Here is a 14,508-nt window from a genome sequence, read left to right on the forward strand (position 1 = left end):
GATATTTTTTGTTGGGTTTCCCTTCTTTATGCACATTGACTGCAAAAAGAAATTATGTGACATCACATTGAACTGAAAATGCACTATGTGTTACCATGTGTGTTGGCGTGCTGACGTGTCCAGTGATTCTTGAATGTGTGCAGCATTGACAGGGCCAGGAAGGAAGCTGATTTATCTGTTTAAAGCTCATTAACTGTTTCAGAGGAGCTGTCCTCTGATCTGCAGCCAGCCCTGCAGGCCACTGGCAGAGAGGGGGACTGTGCTACTGCTGCCTTTGTCACACTCAAACACAACAGGACTTATTTTTTAATTTTTAAATTACGTAACACCCATATTTCATCATGCACACAGACCCACTCACTAAAACAGGGTGCACTGGAGCCTGTGTACAAAAAGGGCTCAATAATTTAGATGAGACTGCAGCGCAAACACAGTCAGCTGGAAAGCTGACTCTCACTTACTCTCATGTCCACACTGAGCTATAGCGGAGAACTCTTGGAGATCACAGCTTCTGCAGGCTTTAAAGTTGAGCTCTGTTTAACCTTGTAGTAACTAAGAATCTGGCTTTCTTTTCAGTATTTATTGTTTGACTTCTGCAGCGTGTTACCAGAAGTAACTCTGCACACCAAAATGACAGAGAAGGGTAAGCACTGGTCGGGTCACAGTGCAGTTCTTTGAATTATTCAAAAGTGCCAAGTGAGAGGAGCTGCAGTCAGACTGCATACAGCACGTGCTTCAGACTGTGCACACCAGAGAGTCTCCACTGCCATTGCATCCAGAGTTTTAGCTGATGATTCAGTTTTCTACTCACTGTCAACAGACCAAGCTCACATGTTCTGTTTTTGTGTCATGAAGCTTTGAAATTCAAATCAACAAGGGTCCACTGTCTTAGTTATTACAAGTACCAATGTGTTCATTTCTATCAATATCATCTGAGCCATACATTTGAAGATTTGGGGCTCTGACATTTTCTGGGGGAATTAAACACTAATTAAGTTAATTAAGTCATAAGCATACAATAATTCCTATGTTTAAGTAGTTAAATCCGTCAAATGTTTACTTTTCTTGTCATAATTCTGTCCTGGTTGGATAATCAGGTTTAAAAGATTAACACAAAAACAAACAACTACCCTATTTCACCCCACTGTTCCTCCTCCACTGCTCCCTGATGTATTCAATATGCCAGCAGCACCCTCGTAGCGCAGGGCTGCCCTGTATCTTCACCATGGTTTTGCATCTCATGTTCCCTCATGCAGCTCTGCATGGACCCAGTTGCTATGGGCACGGCCCATTTGGTGCCCCCGATGCCCTAACCCCCCTCCCCTGAATTTTCCACAGACCCTCTCCAGATTAGATGAGCCATATGTTGGTGCAACACATAATACAATGTAATACTCTGTTAAGCTGTTGAAACAGAGAACATGAGATCTTTGAGAGCCCGTCACAACTTGTCCACAACATGGCAATTTTAAAAATGAATGTGAAATGAATGTTTTTTGACTGAATTAAAGAGCAGTATTGTTCTTAGCTTATAGCAGCTAGTTCAGGGTAGAGGCAGGCATTAACAATGTGTCAGGAAATAAAGCTGGAAGACAATTCAGTTTTTACTTGGTTTTAACCATAGACTGTATAAAACATGGGCGTAGTCTCGCAGACGTCACCTGTCTCTTTCTGAAATGGAAAATGAAGCACATCAGCTATAGCGGCCATATTGGTAGTGGCAAGGGCTTCGCGTACAGCCATAGGGCGCCTATCGGTCATGTGACCCTCAGCTGTGCCTCTTATTGGGGGACCTCGCAATCTTAATATCCACCAGATGGCCGAGTTAGAAAAAAATTCACCCCCCATACGGTGGGTGCCGGTAGTAAAATTAGCCACTCAGACAGGAGATGTTTTTTGAACCAGGCTGTAAATGTAGGTTAATTTCTGCTTTGAAAATGGCTTTTTTTGGCTTGGTGTGTATGTGACTTCCGGTACTCTCGGAGCCAGCCTCAAGCCAACACTCGAGAAACAGTAGATTTTAGCACTTCTGCATTGTCCAATATTCTCAGACGGGAGGTTGCCGCTTGGTTTTAACCCTTTAGGTTCTCCAGTTGGGGGACTTTGAAATTGCTCAACAACAAAAGGCATAAAACAAATCAGATCATGATGTACAGTCATATCGCTCATTGGATTAAACAGGAGAAATTCAGCTACAAAGGCCATCAAGTGATACTTCAACCAAACTGTTAAATGATACTTCAGTACTTCAGTTGTTACTCTGAGCTGGTGACATAAATACCACTACTGACACCTCTGAATAAATTTACTAAGTGTTCCCTTTGTTATGACACTAGAATGACTGAAACAGACCTTATAGATGCAGAGATATAGTCTTCAATTTGGTTATGTATTTTTCTAGCAGAGCTCGAAGAAAAGAAGCCAGGGCTTAAAGGGTTAATGTCCTACATAATTCATCATTAGTCTTCTTATTCTGGTTGTATCATCTGACTACATAAATATCCTTTTTACTGAGCATCCCGCTTTAGCAGCATGAGTCTGAGTCATGATGGATCCGAATTATTACTTTTTGAAGCACTGTTTCTCCCCTGTTAAACCAGCTTCCAAGCTGGGTAAATGTTTTAAACATTCCCATGTTTTCAATTTATTTTTTCCAATCTAGCTTTCATGTGTGACTGTGCTGAGTCTGTTACTATCATGTGCCCACTTCTCAGGCACATTTAGACATTGAGCGTGGACGTGGACACTGAACGTTTCTTCAGTAAACTAAATAGACTGCAGCATCTGCTCACCAGCTCACCCTGTGTGACAGTGATGAAAAGGAGGTCCCCTTAACTTTACAGGAAGTGCAATCCACTTTTCTTCCCACATGTTAAACATCCGCTGGTAGTGCTGTGTGTTGTGGTGTTCCTCTGAATGTTGTTTATGCCATTTTACCTGTTGGTTTGCAACAGATCACAGGTGTCATGGTTTACACAGTGGGTTAATCTATGAGCTTGTTGGGATCTATGTAGCACTTTCAACAGCTTTTCACCCAAGGGTTGACGTTTTTGTAAAGTGTAGTGTGTCAGCTCCCAAAAACACCCTCCTATGTCCTAATGTTTTCACAGAGAGAAGGAAAAGTTGACACAGGAGGTGGAAATGATCTTCTAACTGACAACCAATTTTTTCCAGTTTGCTTAATGCTCTCCTCTGCTTGCCTGCTTTGTAACCCCTCTAATTACACTGACTGGCCCTTTAAGTCCCAAGGTGGTGTGTGTGTGTGTGTGTGTGTGTGTGTGTGTGTGTGTGTGTGTGTGTGTGTGTGTGTGTGTGTGTGTGTGTGTGTGTGTATGTGTGTGTGTCACTCCCTTTGGATGTCAGTTGAACCTGAGCGTGGAGTGAAACATGATTCACTCTGTTACCTGAGTTGGCCACACCCTGCCTGCGTCTCCAGAGAGGGAGAGGAACATTTGAGACCTGTGCAGGAAACTTCAGTGTGTAGTTGCTTGCAAGTGTATATACATGTGTGTGCGTGTGCATGTCTGATTTGCTTTAGTGTTACCCAGTCCTCCCATACTCACAGATGCCTGTAATACCAGTTTCAGTTGTCTGAGTCAATGTAAGCTCATGTGTAGCCTCTTTTGTTTGTAAAATGGGTGTTTAAAGAATGGTGAGAATGATGAGCGCTTTTTTCAGTTTCATGTGCCTGTTGAGATGCTTATGCCATTCTTTTACCTTTAAGTGAAACAATAAGTTTCATATTTTTTTTAATTTCATGTTTTAACTATAATGTTCCCAGAGATGTTTCCCTAAAAATGCAAAGTCATCCCAGAGAATCACAGCTTGAATGAGAATCAAACTAATCCCAAACAGGTACAATCTTGTCTGAAAAGCTGAAGTGAGTAGAGCTGACAGATGCATCAATGCCAGGTGGACTTTTGTGGATCAAATATCTTTTGTATTTTTTAAAAATTTTATAACGACTATTTTAATTAAAAAAAAAAAATAATAAAATAAAATGAGGAAAACAGTCTGGTAGGTACTGAAGAAGTTGTCATCCCATGTGTGCTACAGCTACTGTCAGGGTCGGCAGCAAAAACGAGAAGGGGGTACCCAAGTGCAGATGAACTTAAAAATGATTCAACAAAATCCAAAAGAGGTCCAAAATCCAGAGTGAAATCCAGAAGTTGAAAACCATAAACAAAACCTAACAGTTCTAAAAACACTTACTAACGCAGGCGCAAAGAATATGACATGGAGACAAGAAGACCAGACAAAATGTCAAGGAAGAGAAGAAACACAGAGACTCAAGCCTTGAACACACGTAGCCAGGTATCTTCAAAAACAAATATCCATCCCTCATTTGTATTTAAAAATAATTGTGTCCACACGCACTGGGCAAATCCATCGATTAGTGAGGTTCCATAACCCACATTTGGCAGTGTTTTTCCCAACCTAAACCTGTGCGATCCAATCAGAATGAACCCCTATCATCCAGCTGTGACGTTTGAGAACCAAAAACTCTGTTTTCCGGTGTCTACACGAAAGAGTTTTCCAAAATTGGCGTATAGCTGCAGTTTTGTGTGGACAACAGGCCTGAATGTATAGAAATATATTTGGTTTCCCAGATACCTGGCTACATATGGACATGGCCTAGATAGACAATGGGGTAATCAAAAACAGGTCAGACTAATGACACAGGTGAAGAGAATGAGAGGGATCACACAAAGACTGTAAAAACACAAGACACAATATAAATCAACAATGAGATACACAGGAACTCAAGAATATAGCACCCACTAGATCAAAGAGGATGGAAAAGAAAGTACAAAATAAAACAGGAAACATTAAAGACTGATCTATAAAACATCAAGACAAGAATAAACAAGAGGAAAAATAAATAAAAAGAAACTTAAACTTTGATATAGACAAAATACAAACTAAAGACAAATCATGACTAACAAACTAGACACTCACAACAAAATACTCCAACATGTGACAACTCCATGGTTCAAAACATTGTCATCACAGTCTACAGCATCACAGCTCCACAGATTTAAGTTTGGACTACAATATGACAAACTACAGATTTTTTTGATGGTTTTTTTTATTTGGGAAATAAGCCTTTGTGAAAATATTCCATGTATCTGCTCTCACATCAGTAGTCATTTATTTGCCACTCTACAGGTATTCATCCAAAAAAAACACATCAGCTGAGTTGTACAAATATGACAACTTTTCCAACTTTGTTGGAAGTTTTTTAGTTAAAGTCACCTTGTCAGATCTAGATTAAAGGGTCTTAATCTAATCCCGACAAGGTGACTTTTATGACGAGGTGTACTGGCGCTTTATGCGTAAGTACATCTTGACTGACATGATATCAGATTTTTACCTCAAGTGATACTTATGGAAACATGAAGTAAAAAATGCTGTCTGTCTATTTAAGGAAAGAAAACTTAACTATTAAAAACAACTGGCATACTCACATGTCATTATACAAAACGTGTTATTTAGTCACGTGTAAACAAACACCTCACCTTTGTTTGTTCCTCACCTTACCCCACCTTTTTTTATGAAATCCCCAAATCCCTCATACTGGTGAGGAAATTTTCAGTACAGTTTGACCACCTTGCTTTCCACTCTTCTCTTCTGATGTGATTTGTTGCAGTAGTTGCCACACACCACACTAAAGGTGAGCTTCAGTGCTTTCCTCTGTTTTATTGCAGATGGCAACCAGCATAAAGAACTACTACCACTCCTACCATAACAATTTAGTAGTATAGTATAGTATTGATGTATTGTTGTTTTTTTCACCCAATATTAACATTCCTTCTTTATTTTTTAAAACAAAAAGAGTTATCATTAATATTAATAGGTTGCAACTTGTATCTGCTTTATTGTGTTACATATTTACACGCTAATCTAGGAAGAACAATAGCCCCTTCATATCAGCCAAAAATTCAGCAGCATAATCTTGTTGTTTACTCACTTGCAGCATTGTGTGCACTTTGAACTGTTGGCTCATCCATGCTGCAAGTACGCACAGGCTTAGACACACACTTGTCAACATGCCATGGAGGTGGATCATTAGCGCCAATACCAAGTTTACTTGACAAACCACTTTCACTACAGCTGCTGCCAGCCTTTATAGCAAGCACTGCATGGTACACAATGACACACACTACACAGGTAGAGGAATTTGGGTGGATACATGTGGAAGAAAGAGTGAGAAAGTGGGAGGGAAATGGCTTTTAGCTTATAAATTAGATTGAATTCAAACATTGCCTTTGTAGCTGTCACTGATATTTTCAGTATTTGTTGTGTTTCTCTTGGGGGTTCAATGAGGCGTGTATGAGAGCGTAGGTAGTCTTTGTCATAGGCGTGTGCTGTTCCACAGATATAAGGAAAGTAACACACTTGAACTCAGATTGGCTCATGCAGAAATGGAGGGCAGGGGTGGGAGCTATGACATTCTTTAGACTGAGCAATGTTTGCCCGTTACTGTACCGGTGGCCACATCTTTACTGACTGTGTGAATCACAATCTGAGATCTGATAAAAAGCTTCATGTGGTGTTGTTACAGTGGCCTACATTCCAGCTCTTTATCTTCAAACCTTGCTTGAAGTTGTCTGTTTTTAGTGCGATACCAGCTGGAAGCCCCTGTATACTCTGCAGCATTTCAACCTGTTTTGGATCCTTTTTAGTGAGCAGGTGTTTGACATGTGTTTAAGCTGTTTTCCTGAGAAAGCAACCGAGCGAGACAAGATGAGGGAGAGGGAAAGGAAAGTAGGGAAAGAGAATAGAGTTCGGTGGCTAATTACTATTCAGACAGAGCGCCTGTGGGGTGGAAGGAGGGGGATAGGGAGCGGTCTAGCTGCATTTCAAATGATCCCAGGCTGGAGAGAGTGAGAGGGTATCAGCATGCAGAGGTTTGATATTATTCTTACTGGATTGTCAGAAAATAAAACAGATCTCGAAGTTTTAAAAACGAAGTGAGCTGTGTGAGCAAGTGTGAAATGGTTTGATAATGACCTCCTCCATTTGTACAGAAAGAGTGGGTCACTGTGAGAAAGTGGGTTAACGAGTGAGGCCCCACATCACCTCAGCAGGGTCGTGTCCTGCCTCTCAAGCAGATATCTACAAACGTTTACATTGTCAGCTTGTTGTACACAGTAACGTAACTACATTGCAGACATCACATTTCACCTGCAAGATACAGATCAGGCTGCACATAACAACAAGAGAACAGATATTAAAATGGGTTCTATCAACGTCTTTCTATTCTGTGTCACCATTTTTGCTGTATTTTCATTTCCTGTATAGTATTAAGTGGCATGTATTTCTAGATTCCAAGATCAAAATGGGCTTTTCTGCAGAATTAGTTTGCACACAGTTTTGATGCATAACAAGGTAAACAATGGATCTCTGTGAGCAGTGATCCTCTTGATAATTAAAAAAAAAAGAATGAAATAAAGTAGGGCTGAACAATTTTGAAAAATAATCTAATTGCGATTTTTTTGGAAACGATACTGCTATTGCGATTTAGCATGTGATTTTTTGGTGGAATGTTTATCCTCTACATTCTTCATATAACACAAGCAAAAAACTGTTCTGTGGTATGACCAACACAACAAAGGTTACTGTCAAAATATAAATAATTCTTTCCTTTAGGCCAAGCCTACATGTTATGATGAAATGAGATGAATTAATGCATGAATTAATATGAATAACATATCTTTAACTATTACAATCACAGAAGTATATTGACTGATTGATTGAACTTCAAGCCTTGTAGACGTGTAATAAAATGATCATTAATTTCCTTAAATAAACTCAGTGGAAGAAACAAAGCACTGCAGAACAAGAGGCCTAGTATGAACAATAATCTAAAAAGTAAATATGAATCCTCTCTTCTATGAATGTCACTCCAAATAAACTGCAGAAATGTGAAAAAGACCAAATCTCTGGCTCAACCACTGAAATATGTCAGCATGTGGAATGCACTGTGTTATAAAATGAAAAAGAAACTCTCAACATTAATATCAAATGTATAAAAATCTTACTGATCTCTGATCAGTAACAAAACACAAACTAAAGTGCAGAAATGTAAATAGAAACAAAGTTTTGGCTCAACTACTTAAATACGTAAACTTTTGGAACGCACTTCTTAAATGCACTTTAAAACTTTTTTTTACTAATTGCAGCCCTTGCGATTTGAAAATTGCATTCTACTACATTGCCATGTCGGTTTAAATTTGATTAATTGTTCAGCCCTAAAATAAAGTTTATGTTATTGGGCTGGGTATTGCTAAGAGCCTCCAATTCAATTCGATTTCAGTTCTTTAGGTTGCCATTTGCTTCGATATCGATTTGATTCTGTATTGATTTAAATGCTTCGATTTTCATGCTTATGTGAACATACGTGTTATGTCACCACACGCTTTGGAGCAATAAAACAACCCAAACGTCAGAATTTAAAGCTGAAGGAGCTGGCTTTACTGCTGCTGCTGCTGCTGCCATTTTTTTGTCGTTTGGTCTCGTGCGGCCCTCGCCCAAACAACATGAACAACTCCCACAGCCTCCCCTATTTGCCAGGAGGTGAATTGATTCAGGGGTTTTGCTGAATCGATGTTGAATTGGGCGAGGAAATATTGCGATGCATCAATTCATCAATATTTTACCCACCCCTATTATATGATGACAGGATGTAATATACAAGAAGTACAATGTATTATGGCTGAACTACAGAGGTGCATGTTGTGATGATTAAAAGATTGAAAGGCATTATCATCACCACCAAAACTATTAGTTGGTAAAATGAATTATTGTAGGGTTCAAAATGCTGATGTGTCAAAGCTGTAGCACAGCCACCACCCACTAACCAAGGCTGTTGCTCCAGTTAATGGCTGTGCAACCACAGCACTCAGCTAATGTAAATAAGAACAGATGACAGATGGGATCTCACAGGACAGTGTAGTTTGGCAGTGTTTTGATCTAGAAAGTGGGGATAAAGTCCTACATAGGATGCGTCTGTTTAAACTGGCCTAGGACCTCTCAACAGGAGTAATGCATAATCTTAGACTGTGTAATATATAATTGTAGTCTCTGCGACATCACTTATCTGTTTCTGATACAGAGTAATAAATGTGTGATTATAGATATTTAAAATGCTGACTCATGAGGTGTGCTTTGAGCCTACTTACTAACTGCTATAGGGTGCCACCTCTCATTGGTTAAACTTAGATCTTAATCTTAATATCTTCTAAAGTGCTGGGTTTGAAAATGAATTTATCCCCCTTACAACGTGTGCCAGTTGTGAGAATAGAGATTCAGACCCAAACATTTTTTGATAGAGGCTGTAAATATGTTTTTTAATGCTGTAAAAGTCTTTTTTTTTGGCTTGTTGTGTATGTGGTTTTTCAGTTCTCCTGGACATACTCCAGGAGGACTGAAGGATGGTACTGCTAGGTCTGCTAACATTAGTCACACCTGGACAACCAATGTGACATTGTTGATTTGCAGATGATGTGATGCTGTGTTTGACCATAGTGAACAGGTTGGTTGTTTTTCTTACCCCAAGGAGCTAACAGTTACTTCACTACAATGAAAAAGAAAAAAATATTTGATGTTAGCCAACAGTGCCCATTAACTTACACACCTGATATTAACCTCTTGCTAGCTTTCAGCCAACCTTACATGAACTGGCTGGAGGTGACAGAAGGAAAGCTGTCTGTATTTATTTTTGTTTAATGTTGCTTACACTGGAAGGGACATAAAACAAGCAAATAGATATGAGAACTGTAAATTACAGTCAACATATGCATCCAGTTATATGTGTTAATTACCTCACTTTCTATCATCGTCACTGTACTAAACAAAGGAATCACACACTGCTAATGTTTACCATATCATGAAGGCTCATCCTGAACATTTTGGTGCATAAACAGAGTTTAGTTGTTTGCTTTTGAAGATTTAACTCTTCAGTTTCTACAGCTGGAGCCCGATGATTTAAGCATAAAAAACTACACAGATGAATTCCAAATCATCCAGATGGAACAGCGATTACTTCAAGTTGCATTTAATGCCATGCCAGCCCCTCCCCCACCGCTGACTCCATCGCTCCCTTCTTGCATTGGCTCTTTCTCTCTGTGTTTTTCTGCAGAGAAACTGCCTGTTCACATGAGCTAAAAATAAATCATGTGACTGAGAGAGGCCAACTGTACCGTTCATGCATTACTTATGGACGTGTTTTCTTTTCTTCCATTTTCTGCTCAGAGCTCCAGTCTCGGTGTAGATATTGTGTTGTAAAAGACTCCCAAGCGACGTCCTGTGAACATGAGCTCTGTCGTTTTTGTGCGCTTGACAGTAGTGTGTCAGCAGTTTGGTGAATGAAGAGTGTAAATTTGCAGTTTGAAATAATAAAGCTAAACTGTCTGACCCAAATAAAAATAGAATAGAATAGAATAGAATAGAACAAAACAGAATAGAATAGAATTGCCTTCATTGTCATTTCACTGTGAAGGTATAAAGAATTTAGGGTGCTCCTGTAGGGCCATCAAACATCATATATAAATATGAGTTTACAAGATATAAATCTGAAATTGTACATTTTTTATATATGTATTTCTATATTGTAAAATAAAGACGTATGTAAAGAAATTCTAATTAAAGCTTAGCTGATTGAACACTACACATTTAGAATTTGATTTTTGTGTTAAGTTCTTAAGTTATATGATTCCCCTACATTTTTATTGTACTGGTTTCAAGTTTGTTGTAAAATAAGCCTCTTAGATTGACTGCAACAAAATGAATAAATTCAATCCAGAAACAAAAACTGAGAAAATGAATTCAACAAAAACCCTGATAAACACTCATCGTGAAACAGTCTCCAAGCTTCTCTGGCATTTTTCTGCTTCAATTATTATCTGAGTTTGTTTATTCTGACTTTGCATGATAATAATTCCTGTGAAAACTCAAAGGTTGTTATTATTTTGGCTTCTTGCAGCATTTTTTCATTTGTTGTGAATGTGTGTTGCCGGGTTGGGAATTGGCTTTATTACTGGGGTTGCAGCATGCTTCCCCCAATAGAAATGCTTCTGGCTTTTGCAGCATGTTTACTCTTCTTAGCCACAAAAAGATTATCGGAGGCATGAAACAATAGCATTGCTCAGTTCATCATAAATCAACTTGATGTTTATTGATAGTTTAGGACTGTTAATTGTTGTCTGTTTATAATGACAAAACAGTAATCTTTGAGTGAAAAACACATAAGGTTGTACAACCTCTAAAAACACCCAAGATTAGCAAGACTTGTTTGGAAGATCAGTAGATTTTCCAGTATTTACCTCAAATGAGTAGCTTTACTATCACAGCACTAACTTTCTTTCTGATGTTGGCCCGGGAGATGCTTCAACACATGAGACAGATTTTGCTCAAATGGGACAGGTTCACAAAGGTTAGATGGGAATCCCTGAATGAATCACTTCATCTTGACACGCTCTCTGTAAATCTGACAGCTGGTACCCCCAGAGGAGTTTGGCGAAGGAATTGGTGTATCATTGAAGCACCAGCTTGTGTTGTGTCTGGTGGAGTGAAGCAAGAAAGTTTTTGAAGGGTCATTTTGCTCCTCATGCACTTGTGACTGCTTTTTTCTGTGCACCGGATACACTGTAACTCATCTCTACCACCACGTCCTTTCCTTATCTTCATTGCTGTTATGAATCTATGTTTTCTCCCAGCAGCTCTGAATCATCTCTGAAATCTCTCGCCCACGCTTCCTTATGTTTCCAAATTTAGTTCTGTTTTGTTTTTCCCTTCGTGTCATCTTGAAGTTGGAGCAGAGCCACATCTCCTACGCCCTCAGCCATCTCTGGAGATTACTGCAGCACAGTGTGCATCCATCTGTGTTTTCCATCTTCTCAGTTTACTTGTCTCTTTCCTCTTTGTTGCTTTTTCACAAGTCTTGCTTTGGAAGATGGGGAAAGACCTGATCAGACAGTGGACAGAAATGTTCAGTTGTATCACAAACAGATGTTTATCACTTGGTTCAGTCCTATTATGTAGCTCTCAATTAAGCATCAGTTATCATAAAATGTGTGCAGCTGATAATGTAAACGAAACAAGTTTGAGCTGATGTGACTTAATGTGATAATGAACCTGTAATTAGAGTCCCTCTTTTCTTTTTCCAGGTGACATTACACAGAAAGGCTATGAGAAGAAAAGGACCAAGCTTCTGGCTCCTTACATCATCCATACACCAGGTAAGATGCCTGCATGCCTTCTTTTGCTGACAAAAACACAACCCAGACTTTGAGATTTGCCCCTTAAACTCACTGAAAAAAGAAACATAACTTTGATTTCATAAAATCAAAATTTAAATATATCACTTCTATATTATGAAATTTATGTCACGTTTAATGTTCTCAAATTGTCTTATAAGGTTTGTTTCCCCATGCATGATTTTTAGCATAGAGAAAGGTAGATGGCGTTGAAGGTTGTAGAGAGCTTCAAAGCTCATAAAATGTCTGAAACATGACTGCATTGAAGCATGATTGTTTAAAATATACACCAGATGTAGATCACAGGAAATATTTCACTCTGTAAACACTGGTCTGATTATACTTAACACTGCCTCCTAGTGGCAGCATGTCTCAGCTAATAGCCACTTGACACTCAAATGATGCAGGACACGTAACGGCAAATTGTTAACTGTTGGAGAAGTGGATGGCTAGTTAAACCAAGAGTCACAGACTCTGTCCAAGATGGACAGAAAGGGTTTTTCATCGCTCATCATATGGCAGTGAACGTGAATGTTGGACTTTACATAAGTCTCACTTTATTTATCGTGGCAGTTTTTGATGCGGTTTCAGGTGTCACCTCTGACCTTGTGTGCATGCAAGCCTAATGTGTTTGTGATGAAAGCTATGGTATTTTCTATAACTATTAGCATCCTTTTTTTCAACGCATATTTGTTTTGTTTATGTGTTAGTGGAGCCGCCTCGTCAGAATGACGTGCAGCCTCCCGCTCCCAGTTCCTCCTCCAGCCATGCCCCTCCCCCCTCCAGCTCATCCCGTTACCGGGAACGACGCTCCCGCAGGACACATCGGGGCGGAGGAACCAGGGATGACCGCTACAGATCAGGTAAGAACTTCAATGCTTGACATCAGGCACTCTACATCTCTTCATTGCACCTATCACTGAGGGCAAACATTTTTAACCTAGTACCCCTGCAGCTCTCAAACTTGCATACATTAGTGTCACTTGTTGAGCCAGACACTGGGCTGTTTCAAAGGGACCAGTTAGTTACAAGTTCAAATGTGTGTGTGTGTGTGTGTGTGTGTGTGTGTGTGTGTGTGTGTGTGTGTGTGTGTGTGTGTGTGTGTGTGTGTGTGTGTGTGTGTGTGTGTGTGTGTGTTTAGGGGCTGATAGAAACGACAGTGCAGCCCTGCAGCTGGGGAGCCCCTAAGTGGGGACCCCTACTCAGTAAAAGCAGAGTGATGTCACTGCCTGGCTATGTGTGAAGAGAACAGAGGGAATACTGATGTGTGGGGGAAAACCTAACCCTTCTGAGGATAAAAGAAAACAGAGGAGTAGAGTAGAGGTGAAAGAGCACAGAGCATATTTGGAGGCAGCCAGACTGTCGCTCTCTGAATGTCTTTCCAACATTTCTTGCCTCTCATATGAAACACCCTCACACTCCAGTAAGCGAAATATCATGCTGACTCATCCCAAGATAGTCTGTGAGGCCAGAGTTTGCAGGAAAATGCTTCTTTGTCACAGAAAATCTGACCAGAAACTGAATATTTTTATCTGATAGAGGGATTCGGAAGGAGATTGGGGAGGATGATTCGACGCAGAGGATTAGGGCTGCAAAAATAGAGTCAAGGCAGAATTGAGTTTGGGAAATAGGAAAGATAAGAGCGTAAATTCAAAGAGCTGAGGCAGGGTAGTTGTGCTTTGTCTTCTGGTTTAACAAAGTAGTGCAGAATTTAAGTTTGTAAGACTAACTGGCTGAATACACATGGGAATATGATGAGCAGTTTGCTATCCGCTGGATTCTTTGTTCATATGGAGATTGGTTAAAAAGTTTGACTTCAAAGCTTTCAAAAATAACAGAACCAATGTTCTGCCTAACACCATCAATAGTGATGTCAGTTAATGCTGTATGACAAGTTTTCACACTTCCTTGAATTTTCACTTCTGACAGGTTATTCAAACATAGTGTAGTGGCATAAAAACTTGTTTGTGTTCAAGAATTTTTGCAAACAGTTTCCTGTATAACTAATATTATTAATTAATTTTACACAGATGTTTACTGTCAGTCATGCCAACTTCTGGGAAAGACTGACAGGTGATGTTTTTAAACCTTTAACTACGGCTTATAAAAACGTGATCAAAACGCCTTGAACCAACACTAAACTTTATGCTTATATTTACTGACCCAGGGTTAATACCAGTGCAGTTATCTAATGAAACAAGAGTTTTCATTAGATAATCAATCTATCAATTAATCAGTCTTTATTTGT

General features: G+C 39.5%; 1 protein-coding gene across 1 annotated transcript in view; it reads left to right on the plus strand.

The window, feature by feature from the left end:
• The window catches only part of dip2bb (disco-interacting protein 2 homolog Bb), a 41,000-nt gene that overhangs the window by 4,970 nt on the left and 21,522 nt on the right, over nt 1-14,508 (plus strand). Inside the window, exons 2-3 of the mRNA XM_074674535.1 lie at nt 12,171-12,242; nt 12,971-13,123. Of these exons, the coding sequence (XP_074530636.1) occupies nt 12,171-12,242; nt 12,971-13,123 (225 nt within the window). The remainder of the gene's footprint in view (nt 1-12,170; nt 12,243-12,970; nt 13,124-14,508) is intronic.

Source organism: Halichoeres trimaculatus, unplaced genomic scaffold, assembly GCF_033239565.1.
Source record: "Halichoeres trimaculatus isolate MK-OKI-2021-1 unplaced genomic scaffold, fHalTri1.1 fHalTri1_scaffold_1, whole genome shotgun sequence".
In the NCBI taxonomy this organism is placed as follows: domain Eukaryota; kingdom Metazoa; phylum Chordata; class Actinopteri; order Labriformes; family Labridae; genus Halichoeres; species Halichoeres trimaculatus.